Raw genomic sequence first — 23,691 nt, forward strand, 5'->3', positions numbered from 1 at the left:
CTCCTGAAGTTACATAAGAAAGAGGTGGCTGTTTGTCTGAGCCAGACAAAAGCTCCCCAAATACACCTTTTGAAATGCAATCCCCAATAGCCATATTGGTGATTCTGGAAGTTACAGTAAAAAACGAACCGACAAAAAGGAGTTACTCTGGTGCTATATAAAAACCTCTGTTTGTACACTTTTTAAATTGGGAGACATTGCTCTTGGATCACTAACTATTGTGATCATGAATTTACATTTTTGAATATTTATGCACTCTAATATGGATGTGCATTTTTGTGTTACACACACAGCCATTTTGGTGCTTTTATAAAAATTGCACCGTAAATTTTGGAAAGGCATAGGTACAGAGAGCAAACCACGCTGCAGTTTGTATTTACATTTGGGGAATATTAATTCAATATGTTCTTATTGAAACGCAAATTGAACAGATTTTTTCCAGTCTTAATGAGTACAAAGCTAGAACTGTTTCATTTCAGAGCCAGGTGTTCATTCTTAGCCCTGAGATAAGCAATACAAGCAGATGGCAGAGGTAGTGAACTGTTGGGAGTTTCAGATTTATCCCACATTGAAACCTTTCTCTTACTGTCATGGCAAATGCAACCTAGGAACCTTGGTTTGCTGGCAGTGTCTGACCTTCCAGAGATGTGTGCCAGTTCAAAATACAAAACAACCCCCTTCTTCAAAACAAGGACCAGAAGTAAAATATTTGCTCATTGAGTTCTGTATACTCAATAGGTCTTTAGCCTTTTATTTTGTGACTAGCAGCTCCTGTGCTACATGGGCAACAATATTTGAATCTGAGGGAAGTTTCAAAAGCAATATTGCCATTAGGTGCTTGCAGGCTCTACTTGAGCGAAGGCCAGCCCCAGAATATGACAAAGTTGAACCTTTGCCAGTCCCAGTGCCAGTGTAGACTCCACCTTTTTAACTATTCAAGATGGTGCAGCTTAAGAGAATTCTCAGTTCAAATGTCTTACTTCTTCCAGATCGTGGGGATAGGACACTGGAGTTTCTGTGCTTGGAGTCCTTGAAATCCAGGACCCAACACTGCTTCTTGTGTCCTGGCATAATCCTTTCTTAGCCAGAAAAACCTAATTTTTATTTTTCCAAAATACTGCATGATGATGTTAAACTGGTTTGAACACAAGTTTACAGTTCTTTGTACTTGCATAATGAATAGAAAGCTTTCAGGTTAAATACTGTCTCTTAAGCTGTCTTTCAAAAATATCACATGTAGATGCGTAACTTGTCTTATTTATCTTATTTGTCACAGGAATCCTTTACTTCCGATTAAAGAACTGCTTGCTTCTTTCAGGAATGAACAAGTCCCCTGGACAAGTCACAGCTGACCAAGAGGAATCCGCGTACAAATGGACATTACATTATTTTTCTAATTGTGACCCTCACATTAGTTCTTCAGGCCTGAAACATAAGAACAGCCAAGCTTGGGAAAAAGAATTATAGACACACTTCAGTAGGCTTGCTCAACCTGTGAGAGGTTGCTAGGGTTTCCACAGGAGTTTGGGGAAAACTTTATTTTAGCTGTAAATACAATGTTTATGCAGATGTTCCTTGATATTTGAAAATTATTTCAAGGATTCCTCCAGGGTAAACAGGTTGAGAAAGGCTGCAGCACAGGATGTAATCGTTTTAGGGGGGGTGGGATGGTGGAATGGCTAAGTCCTAACCTCGATTGTTCAAATTAATGAATTTCAGACATTCTACCTTCAGTCTTAACCAGGTCAGCGGACAAATTATGGTGTATTTTGAAAAGTATGTCCTATAGGGTGCAGAGCACTGATTGTTTTGTTCACTGCATTAGTCCAGTGTGTTATAGGAACAAAGAAGGTGACATAGAATTTACCAACTACATTGCATTGCTGCTTGCTGTAAGGAAATTGTAGTGGTAGGAAAGTTGTCCATTGTTACTGATCTTCTTATGAGAGAAAATCTGGTGCAGTAAACCATATTTATTTGCAGAGCTGGCTTTATTTTTAGGCAATGAAACAGCTACCTTGGGTATGAGATACAGAGTGGCAGCAAGGGGTAGGAAGGCCTCTTGACTGTATTCTTGCATGACAGGGGTTTGGACTAGACCCCTGTGGTCTTTTCCAACTCTATGAGTCTAGGATCTGTGCATTTGTGGCTTCTCATCTGCCTACTAAACTAGCTTGCCACTGTCTCATGTGGTGGAGGCTGTCCTGTCACCACGGTTGATTTAAGACTCAGTTGCCTGTCCACTTGTCATCAGCACATGGAATGAGGTTGCCATCCTGCCCTTTGCTTCAGATAGCCAGACATCTTGGTTTAGCTATAAATCTTGTCTGTTTGATAAACACATTTACCCCAAAGTCTCCCTAACAATCCCATAGGTTGGCAAACTAGACCTCCCACCCATCCCTCTGCAGTTCTGGAAACTAACATTTTAGCCAAAGTACACAGTTTCCCTCTTTTAACTATAGGAAAGGTATTTTTTTCATGGTAGAGGTTGTGCTTGGTCAGAGTATAAATAGGTACTGCACCTGATCATTTTAAAGGCATTTTTGGAAGCGAGGTGGAAATTGTGTGACCACCCACACAGTCTTTAATATCTTTTCCACTCTGCGATTCACATCGCAATGAGTGAGGCCATTAAAGTTCCTGCCACATTCCCTCCAACATTCCTCCAACTCACTTAACTTGGAAAATAGAAAATAGCTGGGGGGAAATCCTGGGAAGAGGGATCTCTGGCATATGTCAACTACACAATTAAACATCACAATTTTCACCCAATGAGACTATGGTCTGGACTGTGGTCACTGTAAACAAAATGTCATGTTCGGTGAAGAGACAGAGGTGCTGTAAAGTTAACTATGCAGCCTTGCCATAAGGTCATTAAGCAGAAAATGCGGAGCTGAAACATCACTTTTACAAACTATGATAGATGAACAAACAGAGATGGGGAGAGGTGACTGGTAGATTAACAAAAGTGTGCATTGGGTCTGTTCATTGGTGGTGGCTGTAATATTCTAAGTTAGCTTATCTCTGGACGAAATATCTTGAACTATTACTGAATTTTTATTAGTGGTGATTGTTAGAGGGTGTTCTACTATGCTTTGATGTTATCCTTTCTTGTATCATACCGTATTTTCCGGCGTATAAGACAACTGACGACCCCCAACTTTTCTGCTTAAAATATTGAATTTGGAGTATACTCGCTGTATAAGACTACCCCTCTTCCAACACACACCAAATAAATTTTTTTAAAAAAATCAGATTTGATTTCAATATGGTAATTTTAATTCAGATGCTTATGACATGCAGGTACTTAGAAGGAAAACTTGTTGTATACAAAGCCTGCTTGGATTGATCAGCTCTCCCTGTCTGCCCAGCCCTCCGTCTCCAAGACTATCAGAGCGGTAGTGCAAACACTGATCTTTTTTCCATACCCCTGGCATCCTGAACGCCTGCAGCTTGTTCCACCCTTCACTTACACCTTCCCGGTGAGGTGCCCCCTCACCTTGTCATCAGAACCGCGTTGTCACTTCTTTCCACAAATCCTGATGAGTGGATTTTCTTCTGCCGTACTTGTACAGCGCTGCCCTTGCTGCTTTCATATGGGTGACCGCAGATTCTCCAGTCCGGCTCAGAAGTTTCAGCATCTGCCCTAAAAGACGACACCCAGCATATAAGACTCCCGACTTCTGAGAAGATTTTCCTAGGGTAAAAAGTAGTCTTATATGCCAGAAAATACAGTACTTTATTATTATTTTTAAGTGATAAATAGATTTAACAATTAACCAAACCAAACAAAACAAAACAAAAAACTGGAATTCTGATGGTCCTTTTTGCACACTGTACTTCATATCTTCAATGTGAATCACTTGATTCTCCATTAGCGTTGATGACGCAAGTGTATAAATTGGACATTCACCGCTCTGTTCACCTGCTGTTTGATTTGATGTGCTCTATTGTTGACTTTGAGTTGTTTCTGTCTGGAAGGTGCAGTGTGGCTGGTGTATCTTGCTTGGAGTGGGGGTGCTTCTCCCACTTCTGTGGAGTGCCAAGGCAAAAAAGAAGATTCATCCTTTCGATAGTGTAGTTTTTTCCCTGTCAATATTCATGGTGGGCGCAGTTATTACAGGAAATTTAATTTCCTCCTTTTTTTTCTTCTGCTTTGTTGGTAACGCTGATGTAAGCTTTGGCAAAAAAGAATTCTCCATTTGCTCTTTGTCTGTTGACTTTGGCACTTCTGGGGCCTCGTCTTGCTCTTCAATCGGTGTGCTGTTCTCTGAAGGCTGCTCCTGCCTCATGGCGTCCCAGGGACCCCTGCAGTCAAGGCCCTCCCTGGGGCCGTCTTGTATCATAATAATAATAATAATAATTTTTATTTATATATATCCCGCCTCTCCCTGCAGATCGAGGCGGAAGAACAACACAAATATAAAATTACAAGTAGTTAAAATACATTCTCATTATGCAAAACACAAAAAACAAACAAAAAACCCTTAAAAACAGTAAAAAACCTGTACATGTGCAATATCATATCCAATTCCTCATCGATGTTCCAAGTAGAGTATCATCTTACGCTGTTATAGCAGGTCTGGGGGATAGGCTCGCCGGAAGAGATCCGTCTTAATTGCCTTCTTAAAGGCATCTAAGGTGGTATAAGACGGATCCTCCTCCGGCAATCCATACTTTAGAATGTTCTTTTCTAATTCAGGCCTCCAGAGTGAAAACATTCTAAGTTGTACCCAATAAAGCTGTTTTGTGAACCAACAAAAAAAGTAGTTTGGCAGGAGTTGTTGTCATCATTCTTGAAATTCTTTGAATGCTTACTTAGGTGTACATTATTCCTGTTGAATTATGTGGGATTTATCTCTGGGTTAAATATGGGTGAGCTGTATGTGGTATTTTTGACACTGAATTTTGGTGAACTAAAAACAGTTGCACACCTGGTTGTGATGTGTTAAAGTGAAAGCCACAGCAATTGACATGTTTTGACTTCTAGCTAGCATTAACCAAATCTGGTTAAACCTTGCTTTCCTAGTACATTGCTCCATATGTACCCAACTATAAGTCAACATCATGTATGAGTCAGGTTTTGGGGCCAAAATTAGGCCCGTTCCTAATGGGCAAAAAGTACGCGCTCTGCATGTACTAGGGTTAGAAAGGGACGTCACTTCCTGATGCCCCTAACCCTGCCGTCGCTGAGTGTCCTTGGGGCTTGAAGCCCCAAGGACACCCCTTTCCAGGCCGCAGGGAAGCGGCCTTTTGCCGTTTCCCCGCAGCTTGGAAAGCAGAGGATCGGGGCCTCAGAGGCTGCCGTTGTGGCAGCTGAGGCCCCGATCCGGCAGGGAAAGGGCCAGTTACAGGCCGCCCCAAATGGGCAGTCTGTAACGCACCTTAGGGATTTTTATATGACCTGTGGATAAGTCAAGAGTAAAACTTAGGGTTTCAGTATCCTTCCTCCCCCTCTGCAGCCCAGCTGTCCATTTGGAAGACAACTGGGCTGGGGATGAGAAGGAAAGGCAAGTATTTGCCACCCAAGCCTCTTCTCGTTCATACAGAGTAGTGTGTTTGATATCTAATCAGAAAAGATATGTTATCTCAAGGGCAACTAAGGCCAATGCTAAACACAAGGAATGCTTGAACATCTCCAGAGCATGAAACTGAACTCCAGGAGCATGGAAACTGAACAATCATCAATGAGTCTCCTAAGCAATGCTAAGTACTAAATTATTACTCAAATTATCTTACAGTATCAGAAACCCTTCAAACTACTATTTAGGCATGTCCAAAGGTTTAAGAATGCTAAAGAAATTTTATCTATATTAGGTCACAGCCTGATTGTGAAAGAGGCCTCAATGGCTTGTGCAGGATATGGAGGACACAGTTTGAAAAATAAACCAAGTAAACACCTGGATGAAGTTTTTGTTTCTTCAGTCTGCTCTGTGTTTTGAAAAACAATAAATGAATGAAGCAGATGCACTGGGCTATTTTGTGAATATAAGTAATTTTCTGCATAAATACAAAATATGAGTGACCTCTTATTTATTTTGGCTAAGTAATCTACTCACTGACAAAACAGTCTCTTTTTTCAACACACCTTGCTTTTACAATAGCTAATGACACAAAGAATGTTGAGAATGCAACTGAATTTATATGTACTGTACATAAAACTAATATGAATCTAAACATATCTATTTTGAACACTATTCCATAATTTTCTTGGTGTTCAACTCCATGTAAATGTATATAAATAAGAAACCTGAGGTGCAGGTTTACAAGAAAATGAAAACATCAGGGAAGTTTCATGCTGAAATGGATGCATTCTCCACCTTTGCATAACACATGCATAAGTGATGTTTGACGTGTGCTCAATTGTGTTGCTAGTACCCCTCTGAAGAGAAATGGGAGCACAAGTGCCGTGGTTGAATTATAACTATTATTTCAGTCAATAAAGCTATCATGTATTATCTTGCTTTGTACTTACTGGCCTTGCTCCAAACCATTGCTAGTGCTTGTGCTCAGTGTTGTTGTCCTTTTCCACACCACTCTCCCAGCTTACATGATCAGATCTCTGTCAGACTGTAACCACTGAAGTTGAATCCTCTCATTGCAGGTTGCAAGAAACCTTGTGTTAATATGCACACAAACAGATTAGACTCTTGGTACTGGGGGAACTGCATTTAGTCTTCCCTATGGATAAATCATCATCATCATCATCATCATCATCATCATCATATAGCTACACATTACTAGAACATTCATTTAAAATTAACTAATGATGAATTTTAAAAAATAATTCCAAACTAATGAGTTGATAAAAGTAGCTTTCTTTAGTGTGACAAGACAGCTACTTTCAGCATTCAGGGATAGCTGTGTTGGCCATTTAACATATCCAAACAAAAATCCATCAGGGATACCTTTATTGGCCGATCAAAATGCACAATATACTTGTAGCAAGCTTTTGAAGCTCCATGGGCTTCTTCATCAGGCAAAATGTTACAAACCAAATAGAACTTGTGAGTTCTGTCTACTTTGCAGTAAGCATCACCACTGCAACCCCTGTTCAATAACTGATAATTCAATCAATAACAACGGTTCAATCAAAGATAACAAAGAGGAAGACCCAACCAGGAATAGACCCACTGAATCAATTTTGGGTCAAATAAATCAGGCCTGTCAGTTCAGTTGGTCTACTTTGGCCGGAGCTAGCTTGGCATAGTGGTTTGAGTGCTGGACTATGACTCAGGAGACTATGGTTCAATTCCCACTCGATCACGAAACCCACTGGGTGACCTTGGGCAAGTCACATGCTCTCAGCCTTAAGGAAAGGCAACGGCAAACCTCCCCTGAACAAATCTTGCCAAGAAAACCCCATGATAGGTTCAACTTAGTGTCACCTTAAGTTGGAAATGACTTGAAGGCACACAACAGCAGCAGCAAGCCAATCTCAAAGAGCTTGTTCATAGGCGAGTCCACTTCTCACCTGAGTCTCCAAGGTTAGATTAAGCAATCCTAACCGTCTCCACTGTCACTGCAATTTGAAGTAGATTCTCAAGAATAATGGTCTAGACATCAAACTAAGTATTTCTTTGTACATGGTAAATGAAAAATACATACCTCTGGGCTGGCACTAACAAGGAATGTAAACTTCTGCATTAAGTTTGGAGTGCAAGAGATGCTTTTTATTGTATGCTCATTACAATGAGTAACACATTTTGAAATAATAATCCCACATAACAGTGACAATCTTATTTTACAGCGTGTACATCATTTTTTACAGCCACATAGAACACAAGTCGTTTTCTAAGGTTTCCCAAAGTTAACTTTCTGAAATTTAGAAATATTAAAAAAAAAAATTATTCTCAAGGAACTGATTCTCATCTGGTGCAAAAACAAAGTATGAACATTATCCGAAACACAAAGCCACAATATAGTAGCATGAAGTAAAGTTACAATTTATCATGTGAACAGCTGTGTGCAAACATGAAGCAACTTAAAAAAAAGTTTAAAAAAGGACACATTATATGCATAACATTTATGAACAGTTCTTTAATTATTAAATAGCCCTAGACCAGCTTGTTATATTAAGCGCCATTTTGATTTGCAGCATGCTAACACAAAGCATTGTTTAAAGGGATGCATATTTCAAATGTATACACTGTAAACTGAAGACCCACCTCCAAACCTCTAGTGGCAGCATATTGTTCTGGTTAAATACTGCATATATAACTTTCTTACAGATTGAGAATGCATGTTCATAGAATGGTATACATTTTGTATGAATTGATTAAAAGGTGCAATTTTCATGTCTATACTGATTTTTTTAAAATTTGCAATTAAGGACCTGTGCTCCTCCTTTGCCAGGAACACTAGTCCTACAGATTCTCTAGGCATGATTGTGTTCTTTCTATCTTGAGACTTTTTGTTTTGTAAAAAAGGAAGATAGTAAAGAAACAAGAAAAAGAACAGTGCCAAGTCTTAGCACCAACAGCTGCATTCATCCATTTTCTTCTTTCTTAAAATAATAATTAGAACGGCCAAAAGATACTTCCTGTCATATGTGCCATATTGAACATTCAACTGCAGATTCAGATAAAAAGGGAAATTATATATACACACGTCTTTAACCTTAGCACCGAACAACACTTTTTGAGCTCAAAAACATAATGCTGTATTTGTAACACCATATCCTGCAATAAAATAGGTTAGCAGCTCTGAAAAAAATTATCCATCGAACCTATATAAATGGAGACAAAGATTCCTGCTGAAAAGTATGTTTGCTTTAAAAACAAACACACAAAAGAGGTCTAGGTCTCATAATGTGACCAAGTCTGAACACTTTTTCTCAGGACAATGACAAATGTAATGATGATTTGATTTCTATGTAGTATCACTGTTCAAAAACTGCATATGGAAGACCTGCCTTAGCAAATCTTTTTAAAGAATTTCCGTCCCTGGTTTTTCATTAAGCAGATAAAATGGCGTCATTGATAAAGGGCTATGATAACTTCCTTAGTATTTTCTTTAGCTTAATAATGTATAATACTTTAAACAGAAGACATTCAAGGTCTCATTCTGCAGCTTCCCAGACATTCGTTCCTCTCTGTATTTTATAGTGTTCTTTAGGTTCTGATGAGCAACAATCATAGGGCTATGAGCTCCTCTGTCAACCCTAATACTTTTTAAGACTTTTAATACAAAGAATGTAAAGTTATGATTTAATATCAAGCTTTGAAACCAGGAGAAACAGTTCATGAGAGTTTACTTCCCCAATTAGCATATCACAGTTTCTAAATTGTTTTCTTCCACAGCTCATATGTTACATTAGAGCTTCTTTGTGGTGCCGCATTATATGCTGGTTTTTCTCTGATGGTCTACGGAATCCCTTTTTGCAATACTCACACCTGTGGGGATAGTCTTTTGTGTGTATTGATATGACATGCCGCTTGAAGCCTGATGCATCTGTAGTGCTATACTCACAATACTGGCACTGATAGACTTTCCTTCCACTGTGGGTCTTCATGTGCTTCTTCAGTTCTATTTGTTGCCTAAATCCTCTCTTGCATCGTTTGCATTTAAAAGGCAGGTCCTTGGTATGAACTGAGAGGATATGCCCACTAAGTACAAAAGGATCTGAAGTTTTAAAGTCACAGTGCCTACATTGATGTATCTTTTTACCTTTATGACTTTCATTGTGCTTTTTGAGCTCTGATGGACGGTGGAAGCCTTTTTCACATACCTCACATTTGTGAGGAAAGTCTTTTGTGTGAACAGATATTACGTGCCGTTTCAGATCACTTGTGTTGGTGCTCTTGTGGTCACATTGTGGGCACGGGTGGGTCTTATGCCCTTGAAACAATTCCAGGTGCTCCAGCAGGTCTTTCTCCTCTGAGAACGCCTGAGGACAATGTTCACATTTAAAGGGCAGATCAGTACCATGCTTGCTTTTGATGTGTGTCTTCAGATTGGACGGATCAGCACAACGGAAGACACAATGCTGGCACTGGTAAGGCTTCTCCCCTGTATGGGTTCTCATATGCTTTTTGAGCTCAGAAGGGTGGCGGAATCCTTTCCCACACTCAACACAAACATGAGGGAAGTTCTTGCTGTGAGCTGCAAGCAAGTGTCTATTAAGCAGTCCTTGCTCTGCAGATTCAAAGTCACAATACTTGCACTTGTGTGATTTAGTTTCCTTATCCCTTAAAATCAGTTTATTTGAACTGAGTGGGCTTGCTTCTCTGTATCGCCTTGTGTACTCTGTGAATTCATGAGTTTTGTCAACTTTGTTGATAAGCTTATGGCTTTCCAGGTGATTGTGAAAGCTTACTTTCTTATTAGTTGTAAAATCACAGTCTGTACACTGGTATTTCTTCTTAATCATATGATCTGGGTGGTTTTTCATATGTCTTTTCAAGAATCCTCTGGATTTAAATTTTTTCCCACATATATGACAAGGATAGACTGTTAAGGGCTGTCCATCGGGACCTATTATAACAGCTGATTTCAAATAAACAGAAAACATAATGAAACCGATCATACACAAACATAAAAAGATTCTGACGTCAAGCACAATGTACTTTTTAAGAAGTAAATTGTCCAATAGGTTAAATAGTCAGGAGTGTGATCCTGTTTAACAAAATGTTAATGCTAAAAGAACTACTTTTATTTATTTTCAAACTAGATATCCTCAGAAGAGATGTGTCTGCATGTACATACTGGTACATTTTTCATTTTTGTTACCTCTGCTTAGAGAATAAGTCAATTCATAACACCACCAAAAATAATTCATTAACTTAAAAATTATATAAAAATACCCCAAATTGTGCACACAAACAGATTGCTGTTTAATATGGGTGGCAATATTAAATGGCTATTTTTAAAATTCAATGTGTATATATACACACAGACATATAAAAGTTCTCATGGTAATAAATCACCTGTATTCTACTTTTACAACAGAATGGGCAAAATGTGGCCCATCCCCCATTTTAATGTATATAAATATTTAGGTGCATACACTTTCTACAGGCCTTGGGCTGTAATTTCTCCAGATTTATATCCTCCAGGCTGTTTTGAACAGAGGGCCTTTTGAAAACAAGAGATTACTTTTTCTCACTGTCTGGGAAACAAAGTCATCTTCCTCATTTCAAGCAACAAAATTGCCCCCCCCTAAAGCCCAGAGGATATGGGAGACTTTTTCAGTTAAAACATTGTTTTTAAAATCAGTTCTCTTAAAAATATCTTAAAAACTGAGATGAAGTAGGTGCAATGCTCCCAGACCGTGTGTGTTTATGTGCGTGTGTAGCCCTCAGAACTGTTACCCCTTCCCAATTCATAAACAGATACAATTTATTTTTCTAATAACTAGTTAAATGTTTCTAGTTTTCTGAGAAATGACAAAATCTTTATCTATCTGCTTTAAGCCTTAAGCAATGCTAACTTGACCAGAATAGTAGAGTCATACAAATTATTTCCCCAGTCTTCTACAATAAGCACATTTTCTGGTCTTTGGCATAAAGGATTATATCTTTTATTGTAACAGAAAATTCCAAACAAATTCTCAATACATACTGGTTGCCAAAATAGTTTGTTCTCTTTATATATATATATATAACGTACAATTTGACAGGCCTTCCATCAGTAAGTGCTTTTTTGTGAACGTCCAACATATTGGATCATTAGCTTGAAAATTCATAACTACACTGATGTAGGTAGTCCCTCCATTAATGAAAATCACAACTATTGTAGACCACCATTGTATTCACTGTTGTTGTGGCCTACTCATCTTCTTCTAATGGACCTCTCTGTACTTAGCTAGCCTGCATCTCAGATAGTGGATGTGCAGCCTATCAGACATGAAGTCTACATGCAATTCCTGAAGGCTTACCCGCTTGGCAGATCTTGCCACAGCTTGTACTCCACTGGCATAATTCTAAAATTATGCAACAATGAGGTGGCAGAGTAAGACTTTGTGGAGTATTGGATCACTGCTAGTATTAAATTACAAGTTCTGTTTAAGAAGCTTATGTATTCTAGCAGGTCCTGATATTAATTTTTTGTGATGGCTATTATTGGTGTAAAAAACAGAAATGGGTAATCTTCTACCAATTTCCCATCTACCAGGTCTCCTAGTATGCTAACAAAACAAGAACGTAGCAACCTCAGATATACAAAATGGAATTATAAGAAAATGAGAAAGTAACACTTAACACACCTAATAAAATAACTTTTCAAAATCTTGTTCGAGTTTTCTTTTACAAAACGCTCAAAACCTGAAGCGTATGGGAATAGATGCTAACTAAAAACTAGCCAAAAAAGATGTTTTACCTGTTTGCCACTGCCTTGCTTCCCCTCTTCTCCTTCTCCTGGCCTTCTGCTTAAGCAGTCTGTTTGTGCTAATGCTATCACAGATTTGCAGGTATTGAGTTGCATTACCATTTTTGTTTTCTAATCTTGCTTCCAAGTTGGTTCCTGATATGAAAAACACTCATCACAGTGTTGCAAGTGACTTCCTTATAAGAGCTTATTTAGAAATATGAAGTTTTTAAAGAAAGGCTCTTGTGTTTGTACTGAGAGTGGTATAAGGGGACTCTGCTTCATCCCACGATGCTAGAAGCACTAAAAATAGCTACATATAGTTCTGTTTAATACAACACATGGAAAGCAGCTGCTTTGTTATAATTTCTGTTTGTCTTATGCACAGTTTGACAGCTAAAAATGAAGGCAAAAATAGTTTGGATGAATGAATGAACAAACATCATCCAGTACAATTTTCATGTACTCATCTCACATTTAGGTTATAATCTTATGCACATTTACTTGGAAACAGGTTTCACTGAATTCAGTGGGGTTTAGTTCCAATTAAACATGCTTTAGATGATGGTTCAATCTTCTTATGATGGAATAATAATTTATTCCAGCATTAGCAGTGGGGGAGAAAGGCAGAAACAATTGGTATGAGAGACCTTGATCCACAACTCTCTGTTGTAATGCAATTCTCCCAGCTTTCCAACTAGTGAAGAATTGTAAGGTGGTTTCTTTTGGTAATATGCAAGCTGTGAACAGACCTACAGTACTGGGACTGATCAAAGTGTTTTTCCTTCTAAATTTCATTATATGTTAGGTACCAGCTTGCACTTAAAATGTTCTCCTGAATCTAAAATTCATATACAGATCTTTATTACATTTAAATAGTTAAAAAACATATTTACATTAGCAATCATTCTTCATCTACTCACCTGGTGTTTGACAGTCTTCATACCTCTTTGGTAATCTTCTATCATCTCCTAGAGAAAATGGCAATTCAACAAAATAGTTCAAAATTAGCAACAGCATGAAATTCTGAAAAAGTCTACCACCACCACCACCCAAAATAACCAAAAAAAAAAAAAATGTTCGGCTATTGAAAATGTTTTAAGTGATTATCAAACAGTTTTTCATAAACACTTTCTAAGATATGCAAAGGCAAAGGGAACTTTAAAAATTCATACATAATCTCACCCAAACTCCGAGTTGCTACAAAATAAATCCTATAAATGTGCCCTGCTTTCCAAGCATTCCTCCTTTTTACTGCTATCACACCATATCACCATTTTTAAAACAAACCAGACAATATCAGCTAGCCTTTACAAGTTTCTGTGAAACTATTTTTAAAATAACACTTTCTATGTTTATAGAGTTGCTAAATCCACAGAAATTTCCCACTGCCTGGAACCTCTCATTGCTATTTCATGAAGAATATATTAGGTTTTCTCATACTAAGTCAGGCCACTGATCCATTTAGCCCAGTACTATTTACCCTGGTGATAGCTTCTATATTTTTGGACAACAAACTTTTCCAGAACCTTCTAACAGAGATTTTTTAACTGAAGATGCTGGGGACTGAACTTTTATACATAAAAAGTCCATACCATTCCACTGATATAGCCTTTGCCTCATATGAACACAGCTAAGTGCACACACAACTACCTACTTTGCAAACCATCCCTTTCACTTATTAGGAATATACTGTTTCCTGGAAGAGAATCTAGATTGGATGAAAAACAGACATTTGGGAAAGCAGGGACTAACTGCACTGAGGGAAATAAAAAGGAAGCTTAAAAATCCCACTGCTGCATCTGATCAGTTAAACTGAAGAGTCTGGGGATGTGGCAAGGATGAAAATACAACAACAGCCATTCTGTAGTGGACTTTAGAGCAAAATGAAAAAACACAATGATTTTTCCTGGCTTGAGATCTTATCTCAATTTTGTCAGTATTAAATTCCTGGCTGCCATGGCAATATTTGCAATCACATTTGTAGACTTTGGCTTCATAAAGTGGTCAAATAATATATGGGCTCATCCAACTGGTAACACTGTCTACCTTTGCCATCTAGTGGCAATTCTCTTTTGACTGAAATGTAATTTAGGTTTGTGTATTTCAAACGCACTTCTAATTTTATTACATAAGACCAAGTGCTTTCCTAAAATTGCCTACAACGCAAGAGAGGTAGTACATGTCTATGGGGAGTAGCTGGAATAAGAGAAGCATAGCTAAGTTAGCAACTTTCTGTAATTACAGAAAGAACATACAGGCAAGTGCTTGAAAATGTGCTCATTCATGAAGAGACAATCTAGCATCCTACCATAAGCAGCAGCCCATGCAACAGGAACAAAGGTTTTATTCACACCAGATTCTTCAAGCTGTGCGTCAGGAAGTGATGTTGCTTCCTCTTCTCCAACAATAACTTCCATATAAACTTCATCTGCTATTTCAGCACAACCTAGATTTATTTTTAAAGGAGATTTAATCAACGACATTATCTATACATTATGACATTATCTTTTAATTAAATTTTACTCAATCCATTTTAATCAGGTATGAATATCTACTAAATCAACATCAGTCAGTTTGAGCAATAAATTATAGTCAGAATGCTAAAAAAATGACAATGTTAAGAGCCATAACCTACATTTTGTCAAAATGGTGTTGCTCTCAGTTAAGGTAGTATATTGAGAACAACATCTCAATAAAATGGTGGCCTGTGACTCTTAACCTCTGTCATTTCCCCCCCTCTTGTAGCATGTACTTTGTGCACTTTGGTTAGTTGAATAAAGGTGTCACTGTTTTGTAGATTTTGGATGTTATTTTACTTTGCTGTAAGGCCACTATGGTTAACCCTGGATATATTTTCTGGATTTGAGAATACCACATTTTAGTCACAACAGGGGAATCCTAAAGAAGGAGCCAAGGGACTGAAGCTTCACTTTTTGAGGTTTCTTGTTGGATAAAACCTTCTTCAATTGGGATTGCATTTGGTGTGTTTTATGTAAACAGCACCTAAAAGTTTTTCAAATGCAACAGCAGAAGCTTCTTGAAAAATTCAAGGTTTTCTGCTAAGCAGGAGTTGGATAGCTTTGCAAAGGACAGGGGCAACCTGGATCTGAGGAAACGTCTTTTGCGTTACTAACAGACTTTACTTCCTGAATTTTGAATTCTGGGAGACAGAGCCTTAAGGAATGGTCTCTGCCTACATGGATATCCCTCCATACCATCTTAGCTGAGAACAATATATTGACAAAATGTAGGCCTTTGATTAATATCATCCTCCCTTTCCCCATATGATTTTTAACATCTTTGCCTGTTGAAGAAGCTAATGGAGCTTCGAAAGCTTGCACTGTGTATTTTGTGGATTTTGGTTGACCCAATAAAGGTACTGCTGTTTTGTGGATTTTCAATGCTATTGTACATTCCTATAAATATTTATCATGAAATAAGGTAGTTTAGAAACATTTAAGATTACAATTTCCAGAATTCTTCTAACCCAGCCAGCCTAGTCACAGATTGGTTGGGGGTTTGTTTTGGCACTTGAAACCCCCCCCAAAATAACTATTCCAACCTCTGGGAAGTAAGGTATATTTACGCCACTCACCAGGACTTCTCAATAAACATGCTTAGTACAGCAGTGCAATACTTTTTATTGGAATGTGAGAAGTTTATAATGGTGTGTGTGTGTCTCATCAAGTCACCTGTTAACTTGTGGCAACCCCATGAATTTGGCAGGATTTTTAAGGCAAGGAATACTCAGTCGTTTTGCCAGTCCCTTCCTCTGAAATATAGCCTATAGCACCTGGTATTCATTGGCTGTCTCCCATCCAAGTACTAAGACAGCCACCCAAGTACTAACCAGGGCTGATCCTGTTTAGCTTCCAAGATCAGACAGGACCTGGTGCCTGAGCACAAAATGCTGATCAAGATACACTCTTCTGTGGAAATTATTCAAAATTACATAACACAGCTACATACACCACATTGTTCTAGTGAAAACTACTGATACTAATCAAAGGTTTCTACAGAATTTAATGTACAAGATACTATGCTACATCAAGCAAATTTTGCAAGTCAGTAAACTAAGTCAGTATAATTGTCTCTGTTTTGCCAATTGGGGGGCTGCGTAGTTAACCTAGCTCCAAAACACACTGCAAAAATAATCCAGTTTGAGACCGCCTTAACTGTCCTGACTCAGTGCTAGAGAATCCTGGGAATTGTAGCTCATTGTGGCACCAGAGTTCTCTGACAGAGAAGACTAAATAAAGTAGCTGCTGGCATCCATGGGAGAATGTGTTCCGGAAACACACTCCCCGCATAGTAAAAAACACAGATGCTCAAATCCACTGTTTTCAATAATAATAATAATGTTTATTTATATTTCCCGCCTCTCTCAAGTGTGCCCATTAAAAAAAGCCAAGGCTTGCTGTCTGCGGGAGCTCAAATCTGTGGATGTCAAGTCCGCAGTTGGTGCAGGCACACTGTATCTCACAAAACTAACACTTCCCAGATTTCCCTAGCATTGAGCCAGGACAGTTAAACTGGATTATTTCCACAGTGTGTTTTAGACCCTAATCTATCTACTGAATAAATGGCTAATGTAAAATCTGAACCAAGAACAGTAATTTTAAATAGAGCGGTGTAAAAACTGTGGTACAATGGGCCCTGGATATTTGCTACAGTTTGGTTCCAGGACTCCCCCATGGATATCAAAATTTGTGGATGCTCAAGCCCCATTATATATATTGTTGCAGTACAATGGTGTCCCTTATATAAAATCACAAAATCAAGGTTTGCTTTTTGGAATGTGTTTTTAATATTTTCAAGCCATGGATGGTTAAATCTGTGAAGACAGAATAGGGCTGATTGTAAATATTATGGTATAAAGTTAAGTCTTTAAAAAATAATTTAAATAAAAAGTTAAATACAGTGGGACCTCGGTATCCGCAGACTTGCCATCGCAGATTTGAACATCAGTGGATGGCAAGCCCATACTATCCCCAATGGAGCCCTGTCAGCCAGAGCCGGGGCTTGAGTTTAGGAACCCCCTCTCAGGCCGAACACCTGGGACAGACCCTCCAGGCTCTGGGACCCAAGCCTCAGTGCCAGCTCCCTCCAACTGATAGGGCTCCAACCTCTGCCTCCAAAACCAAACCCAGGGCAGAAGCCTCAGAGGGGGAGAGGGGGAGGAAGGAAGGAAGGAAGGAAGGAAGGAAGGAAGGAAGGAAGGGAGGGGGAGGGCCTCAGTCCCATTGCCCCCAATGGTGGTGTGGCTGCATGTACACATCAACTATTGGGGTCAATGGGACTTGAGTATCCATGGATTTTGGTATCCATGGGTGTGTGTGTGTCCAGAACAGATCCCCGGTGGATATCTAGGGCCAACTGTAAAAAAATTTTAAAAAAGTAAAAAAAAATACATTTTAAAAAGTTGCAAATGGAACAGCTGCTATGTGTGTTTAGTTCGGTTTCTTTGCTTTAAAAAAATGACTGGTATTAATGAATTTTGAAAATTATTTATCTAAATAATTTGTATCCCACTATGCAGCCAAAAAGGTTCCCAGTATAGGTTACATACAATCAATAAAAACAAGACAGTGCCTAAGGTAAAACGACCTTCTTCAATGCAGAAGTAAGGAAAAATGAAAGTAAGGAACTACTGACATTTTTGATAGAGTGCAATCTTATGTGAGTTTACCCCAAAGAGACCCACTGACCTCAATGGGGCTTATTCCTGAGATAATGTGCTTACATCCACTTACCTGGGAGGAAACACTACTCAACTCAAAAGGACTTGCTTTTGAGTAGACATATATAAGTGCACTGTGCAACCTGTAATAGTCAGACAACTGAATATCAGATCACAGGGTTCTGATGTACGACAAAGTGCATAATTATAGTACATTATGGCTAGTTTTATGATTAATAGTATTATGGTTGTTTGGGTTCCAGTTTATGAACTGGAGCATGCAACCCTTTCCACATGAAAAATGTGTAGGTTAAATAATAGTCAGGGACCACTGATTGTTAGAATTTCTATCTCCTTTTGACTTTTCAATGATCATGTAACAATACAGAGAGAAAATCCATTCGCATATACAAATCATAACAGTGGTATAACATATAGAAAAATGACAGTAATTTCCTTAACAACATAAAAAATGTTGTTCTTACTAATATCTTCATCCTCTTGAGAGGAATCCTTAACAGCCATATAAACCATCTTCTCTCGCTGTACTCTGCCAACACCTCCTTGCTCTAGAACTCCAGCTACAGAATGCCCATTATGAAAGTCACTCTCTGTTACAATTTCAGTTCCACCTTGAAGAGAAGGAATAATTTTCATTTGGTAACACTTTAACCGAAACAGTAAAAGGTTTCCATTTCTCTTCTGTGTGCTGAGTAAAATAAAATGTTAACAAATACCATCGGGAGGGAAAATAGCATGGTGGGACAGCATTTTTAAATTTGTATGCAGCATGACAAACTGCCATGGATTTAGCACATAGCAGGCAGAAGCAAACTTTACTGGTCCTGAGGAGCAAGGAAGGTTCTGGAACTGGAGTGAGGTAAATGAGGCAGGAGCAGGGGGCATTACACAATGTATGGGCACAGCTTCCTTTCTTTTTGCAATCTACTTGCTTTAGATTTTCTTTTGAAAGGAAATCTAACTGGAGGCCAATACAAAAGCGTATTAGGTTTTTGTAATATAGAAAGTTAAATTTTGATGAACATCTACAAACTACCACGTAAACAAAATTTGAGATACATACCTATTTCCACATCATCCTCTGCTTCAGCTTTAAATATGTACACTTTAATAACTTCTGAACCAAACCCGTCATCTTTAGATACATCATCATGTGAAACTTCAGTGCTGATTTTTAATGGAGTGTTTCCAATATGATCTAGCTTTTCTCCAACATCATCCACTATAAACATATAGAGAGAGACATAGTTCAGCTGAGGGAAAATACAAAACAATTACCTGCAATGTTGCCCAAGTATTTTAAGCTCATTTATGCACAACCCAAGAAAACATTTATTACAAAGCTGGCATGCAAACCAGTATGTTTATGTTGTGAAGAGTTCACATAACATAAATATATTAAATTCATTATTTTACTGTTTCAAAAATCAACCTACACCATCAAAAAGATCAGCAAGTGCACGGTAAATACATGTATCTTATGTTTGATTAAGTTACTAAATAAGCCACCATATTTTGTTCTTGTGTTTTGCTCTTTCTTCCAATATACAGTAATGAATATATGACAGGAATGCCCATCTTACCATTTTTTAAATTTAAATCTGTACTTGCAAGATTAAAAAAAGCAACAATCAAACAAAAGAAATCATCTAATCACACAGGTGTGTCTTGCTTTCCAAAGCAGAACAGTCTAAAAGATGAAATGGTAATGGAACTATTGTTGGTGCAAAAGCTTACTCAGTCACCTTGTAAGGATTGCAACAGATGGAACATTTCTAATTTCCTGAGGTACCAGAAGAGGACTGTATATTCCATTCCTGCAGTCCTCTCCTTCTGTATGCAAATTCTCTGCACAAACCGTAAACGTGCTTAAGATACATGCTGAAATGACCTGAACAACAAACAGAGCTACTAGAGGTTCTTTCTTAACCATAATATGTTAATCAGCACCAATTTCAGTCAATACAATGGTCCCTCCACATTCGCTGGGGTTAAGGCTGAAGGACCCCTGTGAATATGGGAAAGCCACAAATAAATAAATACTGTTATTTTTAACTAGGAGAACACCTCTCTAGGAATATCCAGGTCCTCCAATGCAACTCTATGGTCAACCTCTGCAGGGGTGGACAATAGATTCATGCTGGAGGACCTACAAATGCCTAGAGAAGTGTTTTCTCTAGGAACTTCTAGATTCTCCAGCACAACTCTATGGTCAACTTCCAGCAGAACTGCACTGGAGGATCTAGAGATTCCTAGAGAGAACACATTAATCAAAACTGCAAATAATCAAATTGCAAAGTCAAACCGCAAATGTGGTGTGCCAACTGTATATCCTCTTTAAGAATTGCCTGTGGTTAAGGTCAGTGCCAGTATATGGCCTGACCATAGTTAAGATTAGAAGAAGAAGAAGGGCAAAAGAGGCGTGACACTGGTGTGTGTCTGTTTCCTTTTTCTTAGTATTCATTAAAGAAAGTGGGGGCACTGTGTTTATACTGTGTCTAATTTCTGGATCACAAACAACAGTCCACTACTTATTTTTCCTTATTTTCCTTCAACACAATTAACCAACACAGAAATTTAGTAAAATTTACTTTGCTGGAAGTTGAAATTTAAATGCCTAACAGGACACTGCTCTGCAACTGGTCTATCAATAATAGGTCAAATCTCCTTGAGGTTGTCAGTCTTCCAGAAAAGTAAGCAGAAATTTACATCTAAATAATTTCCCAAATTTAAAAAAGCTATGTTCAATATTATACAAGTAACAATATACAACACTTAAACATTAATAGTGCATCTTTGCTTGGTGTGTGCTCATATTGCCTGGGCTGGATGGCATTTATTGATACCTGCTAAAACTGCAGCAGTTTTTGGTGTCACTGATGAAACTTGTATTTCAGAAGTCTGTGAACGAGTCTGAACAATGCTGGAGCTACCGAAAGCAGAACTAAATAGAAATAAAAAAGCTAATCACTTTAATTTTTTTAAAAAAATATATAGATATAGATATATATCAGAACTGCTACTGTTAACCATTACAAAAATTTAAACAACCTGTGACTGATTTTCTGTTTTAATAACAGGAAGGGCTTTTTATGGGAATAATCCATCCTTTCCAGCCTGTACAACATGCATACTGTACCTGTATATGTCATAGAGTAGCCTCCAAAGCAAGACAAAGTCTTTTCTCTGCACATTTTCTTAGAGGCGGAAAAGGTGGCGCCAAAACACAAGCAGCCTGAGGCTAAGGCTTTGAGGCAAAAGCAAGCTATTGGATTTATAGACCTTTCAATAAAAGAAACAATCTTATAACTTGCAGGTGGGGAAAGAGGAGAAAAGGGATCAACTCACTCAGAGGTCTGCTCCTACATATGCAGATATGTACAGGCAGGAAAGCATGTACTCTTTCACCATGCAGAAAAATTGTGTTTTCCAAAAATATGATAGACAGATAAATAAATAAACTATTAGCTAGAAAACCTAAACCTGGATTTGTACAACCGAAAGTTTTCTCCTTTTGTAATAGCCTTTTACCTGTGAAATGTAACAGCTTGATTTTTCTTAATAATATACGTATATAATTACATGGCTTGCATGATATGTAACTGCACCCAAGACACAGAGAGACCTAAAAGGCAACAGCAACTCTATGTACAATATCAGCACTAAAAAAAATGCTAGTTTAAAAAAAACCCAACAACTGACTATTCATAAAAATCCTATTAGCTTCAACATCAGATGATGCACACCTAAACAAATGCTGTCAAAACATAAAGATGACAAACATTCCCAAACCATGGCATTATGCAAAACAATAGGAGAGACACACTTATTATTTTTCTTCCTTGCTTTTTTTCAGGGCTCTAAGTGAAATTCTGCCAGCTGGCAAGCACTGGTTTAATTTCACTAACAATTTGTCACAAAGAACAAGAATAAAGATTTTTATGAATAATAAGCGCATTCACCCGACACATGATAAAGAGTACCAAAATGCTAGAGATGCCAAATCCATTGGATAATGCAAAAATAAAAGTGAAAAACCTACTTCAGTCATATATAGTGATATGGAAAGGCTAGTTATAATGTACTTACTCCGTTTATAAACAAAGGTCAACTTTCAAGATAACAGTAAGCACCATGCATGCTTTGATTTAACTTCTCATACTTCTGTAGTTAGGTTTAATATGACAATAATCAGAATGTTAATTTTTGAGTTACTCCAAAACCAATGCCAATTATAACCATGTCAATGGAATAGGATCCTTCAGTGGAATGGCTTTCTCATCTCTCCTGCTTCCCCCCTCACATTTCACAATCTTTTCCAGAGCAGATTAAACCATGGGAAGGGAGAGATGGAACAAAACAGAAGTCACTGTGTGCAACACTGGAAGTCACTCACTCACAATCTCCTACCGCACCTTTCAGTGTAAATTTCAGTACATAAATATGTATGAGGAGGATTCTAGATAACCAAGGCTTGGACGTGGCAATAAGAACTGAAATGTTTCAGTGGTGAAACGCATTAACATTCTTCACAATTTCTTAAACATATTCTACAGAAATGAACTTTCCCAAAGAAGTGCATATTTAAACATAACCCTGTGGCAGGTAGAAGACACTAAATGAAAGACACTATGTTCCATGACTATGACCTTTGAGTAAAACATATGTAACAGTATATACCATGGCATATATAAAAAATTATATCTTATTTTTAAACGTTGTTGTTGTGTGCCTTCAAGTTATTTCCAACTTATGGCAACCCTAAGGCAAACCTATCACAGGGTTTTCTTGGCAAGGTTTGTTTAGAGGAGGTTTGCCATCACCTTGCCCCGAGGCTGAGAGAATGTGACTTGCTCAGGGTCACCCAGTGGGTTTCATGGTCAAGTGGTCATGAACAGACCTGAGAAGACATACATAGGATTACATGTAAGGCTGCAATGTTTACTCTCGTTTATCTTAGAGTAAGAATTAAAGTGAACTCAACAAGACACATTCCTGGGAAATAGATAGGAATGTGCTCTTTAAAATCTACTGGAAGGGATTAATATATGGTTACTGATACATGGTTACTGAAGTAATTAACCACAGTCCAATGTATTTTAGAACACTGCTGACGTTTTAGCTCTAAAAATGTGCATCTAGCAATCACACCTCTTCAAACATATTTGAAAATACCCTGGCAAAAATGCTACAATATTGGAAATATATAATATTTAGGTAAATTCAATTTGTTTTTATTCTTGCTCTTTCATATTCCAAGATATGTCAAATGATATCTCTGTCTGTTGACTGAGGATAACATTTTGAGATAACAATAATACAGATCCTATCAAACTTAGTTCAGTCTGCTATACTTCTGGTAACAGCATACAGTAGTCCCTCGGGTTACGAAATTAATTCGTTCCGCCGCTCCGTTCGTAACCCGAGTAATTTCGCAACCCGAAAAGGCTTTCCGTTAGCGCTGGAAAGCCGCTAGCTGCGCTTTGCGTTTGAATTTCGCGCCGAAAAAAATTTCGTAACCCGAAAAAAATATCGTAACCCGGAACAGTTTTTTCCAATCTAACTTTTTCGTACCCCGGAAATTTCGTAACGCGATCATTTCGTATCCCGGGGCACCACTGTATAACCAAACCAGGCAATCTCTCTGACTCTTGATTTACCTAATCCTTACTGCTAAA

At 38.1% G+C, this 23,691-nt stretch overlaps 2 protein-coding genes across 10 annotated transcripts in view; one reads left to right on the plus strand and one right to left on the minus strand.

Moving 5' to 3' along the window:
• The window catches only part of POF1B (POF1B actin binding protein), a 39,584-nt gene extending 34,815 nt beyond the window's left edge, over nucleotides 1–4,769 (plus strand). For 2 of the 4 annotated variants that reach the window (XR_006105045.1, XM_042479610.1), the window contains one exon: nucleotides 1,319–4,769. Coding sequence is in view for 2 of the 4 variants with exons in the window: in XM_042479610.1 (XP_042335544.1) it covers nucleotides 1,319–1,324 (6 nt within the window). In the remaining 2 variants the exon portion in view is untranslated. Of the gene's footprint in view, nucleotides 1–1,276 lie in introns of all 4 variants that reach the window. The other 2 variants (XR_006105044.1, XM_042479609.1) reach the window with 1 other exon arrangement.
• A 2,885-nt stretch (nucleotides 4,770–7,654) lies between these two features.
• ZNF711 (zinc finger protein 711) overlaps nucleotides 7,655–23,691 on the minus strand; it is a 27,964-nt gene continuing 11,927 nt past the window's right edge. For 3 of the 6 annotated variants that reach the window (XM_042479602.1, XM_042479606.1, XM_042479605.1), the window contains 6 exons: nucleotides 19,077–19,235; nucleotides 18,478–18,624; nucleotides 14,621–14,758; nucleotides 13,233–13,280; nucleotides 12,322–12,465; nucleotides 7,655–10,491 (listed from right to left, as the gene is read on the minus strand). In XM_042479602.1, the coding sequence (XP_042335536.1) occupies nucleotides 9,314–10,491; nucleotides 12,322–12,465; nucleotides 13,233–13,280; nucleotides 14,621–14,758; nucleotides 18,478–18,624; nucleotides 19,077–19,235 (1,814 nt within the window). In that variant the 3' untranslated portion in view covers nucleotides 7,655–9,313. Of the gene's footprint in view, nucleotides 10,492–12,321; nucleotides 12,466–13,232; nucleotides 13,281–14,620; nucleotides 14,759–18,065; nucleotides 18,449–18,477; nucleotides 18,625–19,076; nucleotides 19,236–23,691 lie in introns of those variants that run through there. The other 3 variants (XM_042479604.1, XM_042479603.1, XM_042479608.1) reach the window with 3 other exon arrangements.

This window comes from Sceloporus undulatus, chromosome 7 (genome assembly GCF_019175285.1).
Source record: "Sceloporus undulatus isolate JIND9_A2432 ecotype Alabama chromosome 7, SceUnd_v1.1, whole genome shotgun sequence".
NCBI classification, from domain to species: domain Eukaryota; kingdom Metazoa; phylum Chordata; class Lepidosauria; order Squamata; family Phrynosomatidae; genus Sceloporus; species Sceloporus undulatus.